This window comes from Parasteatoda tepidariorum, chromosome 3 (assembly GCF_043381705.1).
Source record: "Parasteatoda tepidariorum isolate YZ-2023 chromosome 3, CAS_Ptep_4.0, whole genome shotgun sequence".
Classification (NCBI taxonomy): Eukaryota; Metazoa; Arthropoda; class Arachnida; order Araneae; family Theridiidae; genus Parasteatoda; species Parasteatoda tepidariorum.
In genome coordinates this window covers 9,109,601-9,127,151 of record NC_092206.1, presented here as the reverse complement: position 1 = coordinate 9,127,151, position 17,551 = coordinate 9,109,601, and the positions used below count along the sequence as shown (strand labels likewise).

At 36.1% G+C, this 17,551-nt stretch overlaps 1 protein-coding gene across 2 annotated transcripts in view; it reads right to left on the bottom strand.

Moving 5' to 3' along the window:
* The window catches only part of LOC107448509 (Chitin deacetylase-like 5), a 77,675-nt gene that overhangs the window by 4,656 nt on the left and 55,468 nt on the right, over positions 1-17,551 (bottom strand). For both annotated transcript variants that reach the window (XM_043052532.2, XM_016063742.3), the window contains exons 2-7: positions 10,089-10,304; positions 7,569-8,517; positions 5,836-6,161; positions 4,087-4,399; positions 3,092-3,421; positions 742-1,045 (exon numbers count right to left, since the gene is read on the bottom strand). In XM_043052532.2, the coding sequence (XP_042908466.1) occupies positions 742-1,045; positions 3,092-3,421; positions 4,087-4,399; positions 5,836-6,161; positions 7,569-8,517; positions 10,089-10,304 (2,438 nt within the window). The remainder of the gene's footprint in view (positions 1-741; positions 1,046-3,091; positions 3,422-4,086; positions 4,400-5,835; positions 6,162-7,568; positions 8,518-10,088; positions 10,305-17,551) is intronic.

Sequence of the window (17,551 nt, the reverse complement as noted above, 5' to 3'; positions counted from 1 at the left end):
AGTATTCATAATCATTCCAAACATTATAATTTACTTTTTGGACCGACGAGAGTACAATGCAATGAAAAATATGTTTAAAAAAAAAATTTCTACGTAACTTTTAAATTTTTATTTCAGAAATATATATAGGAATTTCACCTTAATGTTACATTTTTATCAGAGTAATTAGTCTGAAATTATAGTACAATTTTTCAATGTGTTGGATTAGTTAATACTCTTGACAAACTTATAGTTTATATCTTATCATTTGACATTTTACAATGTTTGAATGACTTTCGAAACTTATCTCCAAAAAAATTCAACGAGGTAATTAGCTAAACTTTTTTTTGTTGTCTTCTTTGATGTTTCTTCTTTCGAATAGACCTGCCCCATTTTGCCCGTATTGCAAAGGTGGACTAAATATACCGAAAAACAAAAATTATGTTTTTTTTTTCTTCATGTTTTCGCGTTATTTTGTAATTAATTCGCGTTATTTTGTAATGTTGCTTCGGAAATATAATTTGCTTATCATTTTTAATATAAAATTACGAAAAATTATTTAATTGCTATATTTAATTAATTAAACGTACGATATTATTTTTTTTTTATTTTTGCTCGCCATATTTCAGCCGCTATTTTGTTTTTTTTGGGTATTTTAAGCGTATTTCAAAATTTTAACTATGAATTCAATTTACCTGCACATTGCAGCTCAATTTGGGATATTTAATAGAAAAATCTTAATTATTCGGAAGGTTTACTTACTTCCCAGAGTCCCGGGAAAGACTTTGTAGGGCAGGGTGGTATAGAGCACTCGTGCCCCATGTTGTAGTCCAGGGTGTAAGGGTAGAATGGTGGATTGTTTTCGTGCACTGGCATGGAAGAATCGTACGTGAAATTGTTGAGGTAGAGCATCTCAAACATGTTGTTGCCTCCAACTTGAAGGAAAGGAGCTCTCATTCCTCTGATATCCTCCAACTTGACACCCCCGTAAAGGTGGAGGATTTCTCGCTGACCATTGATCTCCTTTGACCAATGACTTACCGAAAACTTCTCTGGGTGACTGTGCCTGTAAAACATCATTCACTTTAGAACATAAACCTTTAACTTATTTATTCAATATCGAATACAATAAAAACTCCGATTTTTTCCCCTTCATATCAGATCAGACCAGACGAGTAAGAGTTCTGCTGTTTTCTTCAGTGTTTTATGCCTGTTATTGGCGATCGAAATGGGCTACAGGTGGCGTAGAGCAGAACTCCCTACCTATTTGTAACACTTCGCACCATTAGCGTATGGAGAGTCATAAGAGAAGTAAGTATGTTAATTTCTGTCTTGATTTTCAAATAAATTGAAAACTTCTAAGTTAGGAAACTATATGGAACTGAAAACTACAGCAAACATAATTCTAAAAGAAAAATTTAAAAAAATATTTTTGACATGTAAATATGAAAAATATTAAGAAAGGGGAAAATATCGTTGTACATTCCTATACAACTGTGGTGGAGAAGGGAGGGTCAAGACATGGAACCGGACATCTCCCCAGGTGGTGTATTCGAGCCTTGGGATCGCGAATTAAAACATGGAAATCCACCCTGTATTACGTGTTACGGTAATTAGTTTGGCACCTACCTGTTACTCATCAACAAACAACAACAGTAATCACATTAAATTTAGTTGTTTATTTTTTGACTGTATATTATTTCCTATTTGAACTCTTGACCACTTGGATCAGTCTGCTTAGGGACCGAGGGCGTACGGTATTGGTCCTCGTTAAACTGTTCTACCGTAAAGTGCTCGACTTCGCGTGCAGGTCGTCGGGCTACCGAAGCGGGAGTGGCATCCCCTCTGCGGAGGATCAAAATTGTGATGGCATGTCTTCGGATCATCCTCAGGGATGTTTCCCAGACCGTCGCCAATAGCCCATTGTGCAGCTCTAGTGCGACGTAAATGAACAAATCAAACCAATTGAACTCTTGTTACCTACCCATGGTTACAAAATTTTTACTTCGCAATTATATTATTTGAATATCAAAATTAATATTTGTATTAGAATCAATATGAATTTCGTTTATAGGTTTAGAGGCTCAAAATATTTTTCATGGTAGAGAATATGTGAAAAATCATATGGATGGTTTTATTTCATAACCGTCGTTGAACAGCTGGCCCAATATTTTGGTTTACGACTATTAATGTTCAACTCCGAAGCCTTGTAATTTTAGACCCATTCCAGAAGATAAGGAAACTCCTGGATCAAGTATTGGCAGAANATATGTGAAAAATCATGTGGATGGTTTTATTTTTTTTATTTCATAACTGTCGTTGAACAGTCGACCCAATATTTTGGTTTACGACTACTAATGTTCAACTCCGAAGCATTGTAATTTTGGACCCATTCCAGAAGACAAGGGAACTCCTGGATCAAGTATTGGGAGAAATTTGCCTTCGTGGAGGACTTTTTGATGGAACTACCCAGTATTTCCTTTCCCTCTAACCCATGATCCGTCTACCACTGAGGATATTTCACATCAGCACTGTGGTCGGTGCAAGCCGGATGCGGAAATCGAATCGACCAGCCATCGCCTTGATCGAACCCGGTTCATCTCATTGAAAGACAAACGCTCGATCCCCTGAGCCATCGCGGCTCCATATGGATGGTTGATCGCATAAAGCTAAGCGTAGATGACGCTAGAGGTTAAATTCGTCGTAAAACTGAGTAGTAACTTCTACTTCCGACTGATTTTTATGCCTAAACTTGAAAAAAAACGCGCCATCCAATGTTATTATACTTGTAGTATTTTCAATAAAACGCGTTCTTTCAATCTTATTTTCAACGAAACAACAAATGAATTTGATGAAATTTTCTTGACTATTTTAACTAATGTAATAGCACTATTTTAAATTAATGAAGAAAAAACTTTAAATTGATAGCTATTTTTTGTTTTAATACTATTTAACAACGCATCTACTTCGCGGATTTGTTGACATCGCTCCAGTGGGGAAATATATAGCTTATTCACCTCCTTAGGCTTAGAATAATTTTCTATTCTAATATTTGTAGATCTTAAAATATCAAATCAAATACTTTGAGTATAAAAAAGAAAAATGCAGTTACGTGATGGAATGTGAAGCCATTTCGTGACCATTAGAATAAAGAGTCTGCACCATTCCGTAGTCTGTCCATTCGTGAGACACGTAGAATGTGCCAAGAATTGGACATCCATTTGGATTCTTTCGGTTGTTGAAAATCTCGCCGTACAGTTCATAGTTGAGGTCGTTCACAGCATCATCGAATGTGATGAGGACAATTTGTGGAACTTCCCTTGCTGGTATTTTGGCGGGAATGTCTATGGATGCGCATCGACAGTCGGGCAGAAAGCAATGTCGTGAATTGCATTTATCAGCCACGGTCAGTGCTCGTGGAGTCTGGTACACTGGATCTGGCCTGAAAAGAAAATATGTATAACTCTACACTTTACAGTATTTACATAACATGAATACATTTAAAATATAATTATTTTTACAAGGAAATAGTTTGCTTGCCACGATTTTGCCAAAGTTGTCAAAATGACGATAAATCTTCTATATGGTATACATAATACAAAATGCATTGTACTATATAATATAATTGGCGATCGAAATGGGCTGCAGGTGACGTAGAGCAGAACTCTTTACCTACGGCAACATTTCGCATACTTTTATCATTTTAGCGTGTGGAGAGTCATAGGGGAAGGAAGTAAGTTAGTTTCTGTCTTCCTTTTCAAATAGATTTAAAATATTTTAAGTTGGGAAACTACATGAAACTGAAAACTACATTAAACTTAGTTCTAAAAGAAAGCGTCGTGGAAATTTTACAAAAATATTTTTAACAATTAAATAGGAAAAATATTACGAAAAGAGAAAATATCGTAGAACATTCCTATACAAATGAGAAGAAGAGGAGAGGGTCAAGACATGGAACTGGTCTTCTCGCTAGATGGCGTTGCGATTTCGAATACGTTTTTTAATTCCATTTATTTCCTTTCCGCAAGGATTCTAAAAACGTATATAGATAGATTTAGTGTGGAACCCTCTTAAGGGAGTTTTGATTGATGTAGAATAAGTACTTACCTAAACGGAAGCCTGGGAAGGGGCTTAGGACCTGTTCTAATGGGAGCTTTTGTTGCTGGTCTACTGATACCAAATGGAAGGCCTCGTTTGGGAGGTTTTGTGGTAGCTGCCCGTTTGGTGGTTTTGGGTGTTGGTCTGCGTGTTGTTGTTGTTGTAGTAGTAGTTGTTGTTCTTCTAGTTGTGGAAGAAGGTTTTTGTAGTCGTATCACTACTTTTGGTACAGGACTTATGTTTTGCACATCTTCTTCGTTGTCATATTCTTCGTCGTCATAATAATACTCCGGGTATTCCTCGTATGATTCCAGAGAAGTTTCTAAAAGAAATGCAGGTTAAAAATTTAGTTTAATCTTTGATACTAAAGTAATAAAAATCAGCAGTTTGAATGATACAGTTTGTATACATTTAAGATACGTTGTCGTATATGATCTCTACATGCATTCGCAAGTCAGAAGAGCATTTAGTTAGATTTTTTTTTTCGGTCTCTATTCTATATTTACGGCATTCCTTTCAGGAAAATTCATGCTGATATAAAGAAAAAGAGAATTAACGAGATTCTTTCTTTCTGTACTGTTATAAATTTTCATTTAATCCTTTCTTGACTAAGGAGAACAACATAAATGGTATCAAGCGGAAGAGAGACTGATTTAAAAGTTCTCAGCTTGCAGCGCCCTCTGTTGGCAACTTTTTAAATTAAACTACACTATTTCTGTATAAAATTTTTACAGCTTTCACAAAAAGTGCACGGTATGTTTCATTCCTCTATCGTTCTTTGTTTCTGAGATCTCTAATTTTTAAACCAGTTAGTATTCCACTGGACAACCAGTAGATGAAATAGGCGAATCATTTCTCCATATTGGAGGTTCTCGACACGTGCCCATTAATTAGGGAGAATTATAGCGAGAATTATATCCTTACCATTTACTTACTTAATTCGTTTGTTTTTTTTCGTTTTAAATCGATCTACTAGCATGAACAAAAGGAATCTTATAAGGTGTTGATATGTGAAGGTACCTTACCTTCAGTAAAACATTCTCGCAACAATCGAAAGTAGGCCGGGGGGAAGTCGTGATGGTTGCTCCACAATTTCGTGATCAACGACGTGATGATGGCAACAGAATTAGCATTACAGATCAAACGCGTTTACTTCATAGACGAGTTGATACCCATCGCCCCAGTGATCGAATCCCAAATCATTACAATGACAGTTCAATGCCTTAACCACTAAATTATCGTAGCACCACCTTACCATCAATCTTATATAAATTAATCATTTGATGCTCAATAGCAACAAAAATGAATAGTAAAAATACATTAGAAATCAGAAAATTCTACCATTTGATAGATTGCTCACAGTTAAATGATCTAATTTAGATTGTTAAGACAGGTATCTTTAGAGACGTATGTCCCGTAGTGGACTGTTCTCAAAAACGTGGTTCCCAGAGTAGAACAACAAAGTTAAGCATCACTGGTGGCACATCAGTAAGTGGGTGGGTGACCACTTTGATCAGCCTGCCTAGGGACCGAGGGTGCGCGGTATCGATCCGCGTTAAACTGTTTTACCGTAAAGTGCTTGACTACGCACGCAGGTCGTTGGGCTACCAAAGCAGAGGATCAAAATTGCGATGCGGATCATCCTGAGGGATATTTCCCAGACTGTCACCAATAGCCCATTGCGCAGCTCTAGAGCGACGACGAAAGATTAATACCTACCTGTCTAGATGCACACACCATAGTATTTTGTCGAATTACCTGTTTTGTAGGCTGGTCTTTCTACGGGCGGGGAATATCTCGTAGAGGTCACTTTGGGTTTATTGTAGTTTCTCTCGGCTTTTCTCATGTCGCTGTCAATAAAAGAATTCAACCTGTCTGGGAGACTGATGGATCTGGGATTCGTTCCAAACTGAGCATCCAAGCTGTCACCACCACCATCCAAAGATTGAATTCCGGTCTGAGGTCTCGGGTTAAGCGTGTCTCTATCCTTAGAGTTGTACACAGAATTGCTATTTGAAGTTCTAGTTCTCACATTGCTACCGTGTGTTGGAGCAGCAGGTCGTATATTTCTTGTGTGCGATGGTCTGTTAGAATAATACATTTTATTAGAAGAATAGGAGAAAATTATACAGTTCGAACACTAAACCTACCATAACAGGTCAAATAACCGCTTAAGAACTTTTGCATCGAAAATGAGCTTATTATCTTATCGTTTTTGCACTTTTGACTTCATGACTTTTTCTAACAATTATACATAGTTAATATTCCATAAGTATTTTTTGTTTTGTTTCGAATAATACGTGTCGTATACCTATATCTACCACAACGGGTCATTTGACCGGGAGAACAATTTATTGCTTTATAAAGGTTACCGGATCAGAAATAGAACGATGTAATGCGTGTTCAACTTATTGTATTCTATTAGTTGCACATTTCTGCGAAGACTGTTGCGTAGTTAATTCAATCAGAATAACTGGGAATTCAAATTTCAAGAAAGTACTTAAAGTTTTAGCTTGGCATTTTTGTGTCAGAAAAAGTGACCAAAACTAAATGTTTTGGTTATAAGCTTACATTTTATTTTGATAGCTTTACTTCATTTCTAAGTAACTGTTAGTTTTTACCTAGAAAAATGTCGAAACAATCAAGACAGCACAAGTTCTTTTAGAAGAAATAATATTAATTATAAAAATAATTATACGAGTTATAACTCTTATGTATTCTTATAATTATAAGAAATATAATTCTCACATATTCTTATAATTATAAGAATAGTTATAAGAACTATAGAAATAATAATTAGAAGAAATATGTTAGCGGAAAATGTACAATGGAAACTCCCTGTATATGTCAAAAATGCTTTGAGCAATGAATTAAAAATTCTTATTCTTTGTGTTTGTTATACATAAAAATTGGAAATATACAATTTTGTTTAAGTATAATAAAGGTTTTTCAGTTTATTTCCTTCCTAACATTCGCATTTCATACATTCAATCAAGAAACAAAGTCCGGTCATTTGACCGGCTATGGTAAAAATAGGTATAGATTAAGTGTTGGTATGTTTAGTGTTAAGTGTTGGTATGTTTAGCGTTAAGTGTTGGTATGTTTAGTGTAAGTGTTGGTATGTTTAGCGTTAAGTGTTGGTATGTTAAGTGTTGGTATGTTTAGTGTAAGTGTTGGTATGTTTAGTGTTGGTATGTTTAGCGTTAAGTGTTGGTATGTTTAGCGTTAAGTGTTGGTATGTTTAGTGTTAAGTGTTGGTATGTTTAGCGTTAAGTGCTGGTATGTTTAGTGTTAAGTGCTGGTATGTTTAGTGTTAAGTGTTGGTATGTTTAGCGTTAAGTGTTGGTATGTTTAGTGTTAAGTGTTGGTATGTTTAGTGTTAAATGTTGGTATGTTTAGTGTTAAGTGTTGGTATGTTTAGTGTTAAGTATTGGTATGTAGGTATGTTTAGTGTTAAGGTGTTGGTATGTTTAGTGTTAAAAATAACATACCTGGAATCTTCCCTGAAAGGTCTCGGCTGACTTGGATAACCACCTGCACTGGGCTGATCTCTAGAACTATAATTTACTTCACTATTAGTGTTTCTGGTGTTGGGTGGAGGATTTAGCACCAGGCGAGTAGGACTTGGTGTTTGGTGGTTGTATGAGGAGCTATGGGGTTTGGCATTATTTGACGAGCTCGGTGGTTGGTGATTGTACGAGGAGCTATGGGGTTTGGCACTATTTGACGAGCTCGGTGGTTGATGATTGTATGAGGAGCTGTATGGTTTGGCGTTATTTGACGAGCTAGGTGGTTGGTGATTGTACGAGGAGCTGTATGGTTTGGCGCTATTTGACGAGCTAGGTGGTTTGACGCTTGGCATTGAATTAGCATTGTATGGCTTGATGGTATATGAAGAAGAGGGTTTAGGAGATGGGCTAGGACGGAGTGTAGACACAGTGACTGGTCTGACATACAGGTTGTTACCGTTTCGGAGATGTTGGTTGACCATGATGTGGGGTTCTTCCAGGCTACTCTCATCGTCTTCATATTCATTATCATAGTAATCATCATCATACTGATTTCTTTTACCACTCGTGGAAGAATACTGAGGGTTGGGAGATGTGACTCTGTAGTAAACAGGTTTGAAGCTGGCTGGAGGTCCAGTGCTGTAGAGGTATGGCCTGGTGCTGGAAGTGGTTCTACTGGTCATATAAGTAGACGGCCTGAACATAGACGGTCGAAAGTTGCTATTGTTTCTAACAAGAATGGCGTAAGACTCGCTGAGGGAGATAGGGGGCGTATACCGACTCCCGATTCTGCTGTCCTTGGTTGGGCGAACCGGAGCAATCGAATTCAGACTGGGTATGGTGTCGCTGTTGCGATACGAAGATCTGGATGGTTTGCTGGTTGGTTTAGTGTAGGTGCGTCGTCCTGACGACTCCTCGCTGCTCACTGAACCTATTAATACAAATTGACATCATTAATAGTTCATCATTTTGTTTCAAATAGACATGTTAGAAATGAAGTTCCATTCAGTAATTTAAAAATGGTTTGGAATTATTTGCCAGAAAGCATGTAAACCTTACGGCAACCTTGTGTCGGAACTTTCTTTTTAGTGTCACGAAAATGTTTGAACTAAAAACATTTTATCAATAAAGCAAAAATATTGCAGTTTCAAACCTTTCATCGTAAAAGGATTAAAAATAATTTTTTAAAGTATTGTCACTTAGGTAAAATGGTCGTTTAGGTCCATAATGACGTATTAGCTGATGTCACACTAGCGATAGGATCAAATTAAAATTAGCGATAGTCCATTAAAATTTCATGAAAAGTGGATTTTAGCTGAGCATATAAGACGTTGCAAAAAGAAACCTTATAATTACCTAGATTTAAGATTATTTTCACCTCGAGACTAGTTTTATTGAAGGATTTTTTTCACTCTTGAAAACCCTGAGACAACCTCGATTTAAGGTTTTTATATAGAAAGATTTTATTTTTTATTTAATAAGTGGCAAATGTAGAAAAAAAAACACTTCATTCATTTTTGTGGAGTTTTCGTTTACATTATTTACTTTTTAGCCTAGGAGTAAAATTAAGCGTATATAAATCAAATCGCATTGCTTATGAAACAAATGTTGCAAAGAATGCATATTTTTTGAACATTTATTTGAAAAGAATATCAACACACACGTACAAACCTAGATTAAAATAAAATCTATTGAGCGAGCTCAGGTTGGAAAGCGATTCTTATTCAACGGAATGTTCGATTTCAAAATATGATTTCTTTTAAAAAACAACTTTATTACATTTTGCTGCACATAACTCTTAAAAAAAGCTTTTTCTAAACCATCGCTTAGCAGGCAGGGATAGCCTGGTTGGTAGGACACTGATCCAAGAGTTCGTGGGTTCGATCCCCGCCGGCCCCGTGTAGTAAATGGCGACTGATGCACGTTAAATCTGTCGAATCGCAAAATCCTCCATGATCCCATAGCAAATCAAAACCTCTGGGGGTACTGATCTAGGAGTTTCCTTGTCTTCTAGATTGATTCAAAATTACAAGGATACGGAATTGAACATTAGTAGTCGTAAATCCAAAAATTGGGTCGGCTGTTCAACGATGGTTATAAAATATAAAATCATCGCTTAGCAGCCCTGGTGGCTCAGGGGATAGAGCGCTCGCCTTCCAATGAGGTGAATCCAGTTCGAATTCTGCACCCGGCTCGCACTATCCCAGTGCTACAGTAAAATATCCTCAGTGGTAGACGGATCATGGGGTAGAGTCCCCTCGCCGTCAAGTTAACCTTGGGAGGTTTTCGTGGTTTCCCTCTCCATGTAACGCAAATGCGGGTTTGTTCCGTCAAAAATCCTATGCGAATACAAATAACTCCCAATAATCTATTCAGGAGTTCTCATGTCTTCTGGGTTGGGTTCAAAATTACAAGGCTACGGAATTGAACACTGGTAGTCCTAAACCTAAAAGTTAGGTCGGATGTTTAACGGTGGTTATAAAAAAAAAAGAAGATACTCACCACTACCACTACTTTCGCAGCTTTTGACGTTTCTGGGCCAGTCGCACATGCGCAGATCACTGTTGAAGTAAAGTCCTGGCGTGCATTTGTCGTGGAGGGCATCTCCGAACACGCAAATGAAGTATTTGTTGCAATCGGTGGAATCTTGGAAGTATCCGAACTGCTGTGGACACCTGAAGGCATCGGTGGCTTTTTGACACTCAATTGGGATCACAGCTGTAAAACAATTTTTAAAAAAAGTCATGTTAATAAACTGACCTGTTATTTTAAAGCATGGTTAAACAGTATGCAAAAATTTATAACAGTACCTATTGCGGCCTACTTTATGTATAGACTTTATTTGGAAAAACTATGAAATAATGAATTCTGTGTTTGGTGATCAGCCTGCGTAGGGACCGAGAGTACGCGGTATCGGTCCTCGCTAAACTGTTCGAGTGTTAAGTTCTAGATTTCGCGCTGTGGTCGTCTGGACTACCAAATCAGGGGAGCCGTCCCCTCTGCAGAGGATTAAAATTGCGATGTCATGTCTTCGAATCATCCTCAAGGATGTTTCCCAGACCGTCGCCAATAGCCCATTGTGTAGCTCTAGTGTGACATAAATAATGTACTTACCTACCTACCAGCATTGTTTGAGAGTTTATCACAATTTTTGAAGAGTGAAATTGATGAATGAACCTTTCTAAAATAATAAAACTTTACTCCAGGCAACTCCAAAGAGTTAGATGAGTCATTAATTTATTCAGAAAAACATATCTATTTTTTTAAGCGTTTCTACCTATCCTTTTTTTTAATTTGTATAAACTTATTGAGTATATCATAGTTATAAACATGTATCAACATTGCCTAAAAGTTATTTATGTCATTTGGTACTTATCGCTAATAGGGACTAGGCTTACCAACACGTAAGAACAACGTCACTTTTTGAATTTAAAAAAAAAAAAAACACCGTCTACTGCCTGTTGGAATTTATAAATTACAGAAAACCCTTATGAATGGTAAAATTAAGCAAACATTTAAACACATATCACAATAAGAAAACTGTCTAGAATATTAAACCTGCTAACACATCGCCCCGCAAGCATAACATAAGCGGAAGGATACACCGGAAGTTTTCTAAATTTCTTCCGGCTTTAGGAAGCTTGTTATTGATTACATTTAGTCAACCATCCAGACAGGAGACGTTAAGTTTGTGATTGGTTACCGAAGACAGAACTAGTTCAGTACCTTACTGTTACGGAGCACGTCTGAAAATTTATTTTTCCTTTTTTTAAAATTAATTTTAAAGAATTAATTTTAATTTTTAAGATGTTGCCCCGCGAATCATGGGTTGTGTTTTAAGACAAAATTTTTGTCATGTCTCTTTGAAATAAGGTTTATTACGAGAGTCTTGTATGAAGAAGCACGCAATTGTCCCCATAGCAAATTCCACAAATAGAAAATTTTATTTCTATTCCTTTTGGCGTGTTGAAGTTGAGCTCAAACAAATTATCAGCTTTTTTATTCTGAACAAGGGTCTTCTTATTTGTAAGAATAAGAATGAAACCAAGTAGTGTGGATCATGAGAAAAATCTTAAATGTGCTAATTAACTAGTGTAGACGATATTTTAAGTTACATAATTAGATGCCAGTGATGCACTTTCTTTGAATAAAAGTCCCTTTTTTGGAAGAATTCTTAATCCTTGAAATATGAAGAGTAGCCGCATTTTCGGGTTCGTACAAAGTACTTCAGCCAAAATTTGGGAGCCACGTAAGAGATTTATATATAATAGATTAAAATCACCGTCAACCCAGTAATTATACGTTAATAATAAAAATAATATGAAAAATACTTTTAATTGGGTATAATATAGCCTACGTTACAGGTTGTGTTGTTCCTACTAAATTTAACCCATGAACGGCATTTTCTGCGAGCCTAACTTCAAGCCACAAATAAACAAACGAAGTGTTCGATCGTTTAAATAGCTGCTCGCCAGATTTTATTGCATTACAAAGAGAAGTTATTGAAACTAAATACAACTAAATAAACAACAACAACTAAAACAAATAACAACAACTACTAATAACAACAACTAAATAAACAACAACTAAACTCCATTCGTTTAGCATTGCGTCATATGTTATTCCTACTAAATCGAAGTAGTTGTGTTTTTTTCATATTATACCCAATTACTATTATGTAAATTACATTAAAAATGCCTGCTAGTGGAAATAAAAAGAAAAGCAGCAGCGGTCGCCATAGCAACGCGTGCAATGACGACGCATGCTCACTGTTCACTATTACTCTTAAACACAGTTGAAAAGTGNCGATATTTTAAGTTACATAATTAGATGCCAGTGATGCACTTTCTTTGAATAAAAGTCCCTTTTTTGGAAGAATTCTTAATCCTTGAAATATGAAGAGTAGCCGCATTTTCGGGTTCGTACAAAGTACTTCAGCCAAAATTTGGGAGCCACGTAAGAGATTTATATATAATAGATTAAAATCACCGTCAACATAGTAATTATACGTTAATAATAAAAATAATATGAAAAATACTTTTAATTACTATTATGTAAATACATTAAAAATGCCTGCTTGTGGAAAAAAAATAAAAGCAGCAGCGGTCGCCATAGCAACGCGTGCAATGACGACGCATGCGCACTGTTCACTATTACTCTTGAACACAGTAGAAAAGTGCATGGACGTCATCAAATTTAAACCAAGACACATTTTGCCAATGGGTAAAATGTTAATAAAATGTTTGACTACTTCCCACAATGAGTATCAAATTCTCTTCTAATTTAATTTATTTTCTTAGAAAGAATTTCCTTACATTGTTGAAAATTTCAATTATTTTTTTTTAATGAAGAAAGCTTTTTGTTATCATTTAAATCCGTTAAAATGGATTTTTAGGTAAAAACCTTGAATTTGACTTCTGAGAATAGTATTATAAGACTTTTGTTCGTATAAGAAAAGAAAAGCCTGCACTCGAAGGACCTCAAATCGCGTAACTTAGTTCAATTACCAGTCGGAGATCTCTTCTAATGTGGGTTACCTTGAATTTAGAAGATAAAGGGATTTATTTTTTATTTAATGGTCAGAATTTTTATTTCCGTTCATGAAAACATTTAAATAAAAGTAGAGAAAATCGTTTAAGCGTTGCTCGATAAGAAAGATTATTTATTCAACTGATTTGGTGTCTGTAAACCAACCGCCTCTGGCATGGAATATTTTTATTTTTTTTTATTTCGTAGAATCTGAAATAACATTAAGAAATGTGTTAACACGGAGCATGGTGATGCATTTTTTTGTTAACATGAAACAAAAGACATGCATTTTCCAAAGCTAAAAATACGATTTTTGCAACAACAAAAAAAAGAACATTATTTTGCCACAATTGTATATTAACACAGATTGGTTTAAATGAACTAATTATAGGGAGATTTTGCAAATTTACGTAAGTAGATTTCAAGTAATTGCGCATGCGTCAGTTCTGCTGAAATACGCATGCGTCCGTATACTCTTGGATCAAATATCGGGAGAACTTAGCCTTGGAAGACTTTTTGATGGAACTAACCCGCATTTGCGTTACAGGCAGAGTAAAATTAAGAAAACCTCCCACGGTTAACCCGACGGCAAGGGGAATCTAACCCATGATCCGTGTACCACTGAGGATATCTTACGTCAGCACTGGGGTCGGCTGCGGAATTCGTATCGACCAGCCATCGTTGGGATTCGAACCCGGTTCACCTCATTGGAAGGCTTTATCACCAGCTCATATTTCGAAGATCAAAAATCTGAACCTGCAGAATGTTTATTCAAATAAAAATAGGATTTTTTGCTTCATTTCAGAACTCTAAATATAATCTGAACAAATTAATTAGCGTTAATTCAGGTGAACTCCTTTAGACCATTAAGATGCCAAGGCAGTGAGCGAAGAATCCTCTATTCTCCATTGTTTATTATTCTGTTTATCCTCCATTCTGTTTATCATTGTTAAATACGCAAAAGGGATTGTTCAAGAAAGTTTTCAAAAATAAACACAAAAAGCAGAATATTTTACATGTCTTCAAGGAGGAAGAAGAAAAAAAAAGAAATTCTGTTTAATAACAATGTAGGATGAGTGGATGGATTAAGGTGTTGGTCAAGCTTTAAATTTACAGAGCCCACCCTTTCGGCGTGGGTGTGGGGATTTTCCTTTCTTTCTTTATTATTGTTTTTTTCCAATGCCCACCTGGAGAATGGCCTTTCATCGAACAGGCACCTGAAGGGCAGATTAGTTGGCCACTCTTTCAGGGGCGCCATAGTAGGTGGGCCAACGTTGCTCCCACAGTAAAGGACAGATAGTACAGAGAATGAAAGAACATCCGTGCCTTTTCCAGGATTCAAACCCAGAACCTTTCTGTTGCAAGGCCAGTTCCCTAACCCCTGCGCAGGCTGGTCGCGGCTTATTTATTATAATTATTTATTTATTTATTTTGCAAACAGTTCGACTTTAACAGTATTTTGCAAACAGTTTTTTTTCCATTTAAGAGACTGAAAAGAAAATTGCTTGGAGTATTAATAATTCTATGATGTACGTTAAGTTCATATGATGCGCTTAGTATAAAAAATATGCAACTAAAAGTGAACAGTAAAAAAAGTATAAATAAATGTGAGTATAATATAAATAAACTCGATCCAGGAGTTCCCTTGTCTTCTAGATTGGGTTCAAAATTACAAGGCTACGGAGTTGAACATTAGTAGTCGTAAACCCATTGGATCGGCTGTTCGACGACGGCTATAAAATAAAATTGGAGTGATTTTATTTCTAATCCGTACTCGTGATCACATTCCTCTTTTCAGAGATTGGGGAGTTTTCCTCGGAGGATGTCTCCTCTTTACACACCATTACTACAAACTGATTAAAATCGAATAAAAATGTTTCGCTGTTGAAGGAAAATCATATTTTCCAAAAACCCTGTTTCAACACCATTAAGATATTAAGATATTCCTTTCCAACAAGGATTTCTTTTTCTTCTTTAAAAATTTATATCTATCTGAGCACGATTTTGAACAGCAGACTGTTTCTTGAAAAGTCGAGAACCACACCTTATTCAAGATAGAATAAAAACAAAATTGTTTGACCCAATTTCGGGCAACGCCTTTACTTGAAATGCAAAATTTGCTTAAAACACTTTCTTTCCTTTTGATCCAATTTTAATTTTTCCACGAAATGACCATGACCACTAGAAACCACTTTTAATCAAACAATAGGCGGTGTAAAGAAAACATATATAAAGCATGTGGGTGGGGTTCAATTGTTTGTGTGCAGCCTGGCACGCGTAAAAATAAATAAAAATGGTGTTTATTTTCCTCCTCTTTCCGGCCCCTATTCTACCTTTACCTTTATTTAAAAAAATGTTTTGACTGATATGCCGAATTTATCAATTGTTAGAAATAACACAGGGTGCGTAGCAAAAGATAAGCACCTTTTAAGTACTTTTTAAGCACTCAAAATATATTGGTAAGCACTATATATATTACCGGAATCCGGCATTCATTCGGCATTAGAAATCCGACATTCTATAGAATGCCTAGGCATTGTATATAATGCCTAAAACTAGCCAGCAATGTATGAAATGATTTATATTTCACACATTTCCTAGACATCCTACAGAATGCATAATGAGAAACTGGCAAAGTATAAAATCTTCTGTGGCCATGGTGTTGAAATTGATATTTTGTGCAATATTTGTTTCGAAACTGAAAATAATTGTGACTTAAATGTGGAGAATTTATACGAAAATTTTGTTTCCCTTAGTAAGAAAGGCATAAATTATGTAAAATTTCCATTTTTCTTTACGCATTTTGAATTAATTTTTTTTAATTTCACTCTCATTATGAATAACATTTTTATTTTTGAGAAATGCGCATCATTTACATAATAACCTCATCAGGACGTTTTTTTTCTCCATACTTTGCCTAAATAGCATTTGTCATTCTATAGAATGCCTAGGTATTCTAAATAGCATTTGTCATTCTACAGAATGCCTAGGTATTATATACAATGCCTAGGGAAAGTATCTAATACTTCTCATATTTCATACCTTGCCTAAAAACATCCGGCATTACATAGAATGCCTAGGCATTTGTAGAATGCCGGCGTTTCATACTTTGCCGGTAACATATAAATTAGCAAAATGCAAAATAATTTTCAAAGACTTTACACGATCATGAGAAAATAACTAGTTTCTGACAAAGAACTCTTTTCTTGATTATATTAGACATTATAAAAAAAGAAAGATGTCTTTCGGTTCGATATCAGGCGGTGGAAAATAAATGAAGTCCGAAATGGAGAATATCTTGCAAAATGCAGCAGAGCAGCACATTCGAGTGCAATAATCTCACCGAACCCAGCTCAGTCGACGCATATGTGGACTTCCAGTATTTCATCGAACATGTAAAATGATTGGCGCTTTCATACGCTATGGACAAGCGGTAAGCCAAAATAGATTGTCGTTGAATGAATGGTGAAAACTTGAATAGAACAATGTGAAAAGCACGCTTTTGCATGATACGTGGCGAAAATCGACATGGTAGAGGAAAAAAATCTCATTTTTGAAAAGGGAAAATTAAGCGCTTTTTAAAAACACCCAATGAAAAAAGTACCTTTAGGAGCTTTTAAAAAGCAAAAATCGAAAATAAGCACTTTTAAGCACTTTTTAAAAACGCTACGCACCATTTAAATTCGTAAAAATAGCCCTAGCGGGTGAAACTGGATTCCGCCTCTTTTAGGGGTTACGAAATTTTTAGACAGTGCTCATTTAACACTAGAGGCAGCGTGCTCACCCCCAATGAGTCCCCCGGGTTCGAATACCAACGATGGCTGGCCTATTCGAGTTCTGCTCGCCGCTCAAACTGCTGACGCGAAAGATACAAAGTGGTAGACGAATTATGGGTTCGGCACCCCTTGTCGTCAGGCTAACCGTGAGAATGTTTGAGGTGAACCGGTTTCGAATTCCGGCTATGACTGGATGCTACGAATTCCGCACCCGGCTGTCAAAGACCACAGTGCTGTGATGAAATATCCTCAGAGGTAGACGGATCATGGGTTAGAGTCCCTTTGCCATCAGGCGAACCGTGGGAGGTTCTCGTGGTTTTCCTCTCCATGTAACGCAAATGTGAGTTAGTTTCACCAGAAAATCCTTTCACGAAAGCAAAATTTCTCCCAATATATTCTTCAGGAGTTCCTTGGTCTTCTGGATTGGGTTCAAAATTACACGGCTACGGAGTTAAACATTAGTAGCCGTAAACCCAAAAAATTGGGTCGGTTGTTCAACGACGGTTATAAAATGAAATAAAATATAAAATCAGCACAAAAATATCTTAATATATTTTAGTATTAAGAAAAACCCTAAGTTAAAAAAAGAAAAAAATTTCAGACTCTAAAAATAGCACGAAGCTTCTTTCTCTAATAACTGTTTAACAGAATAAGGAATAT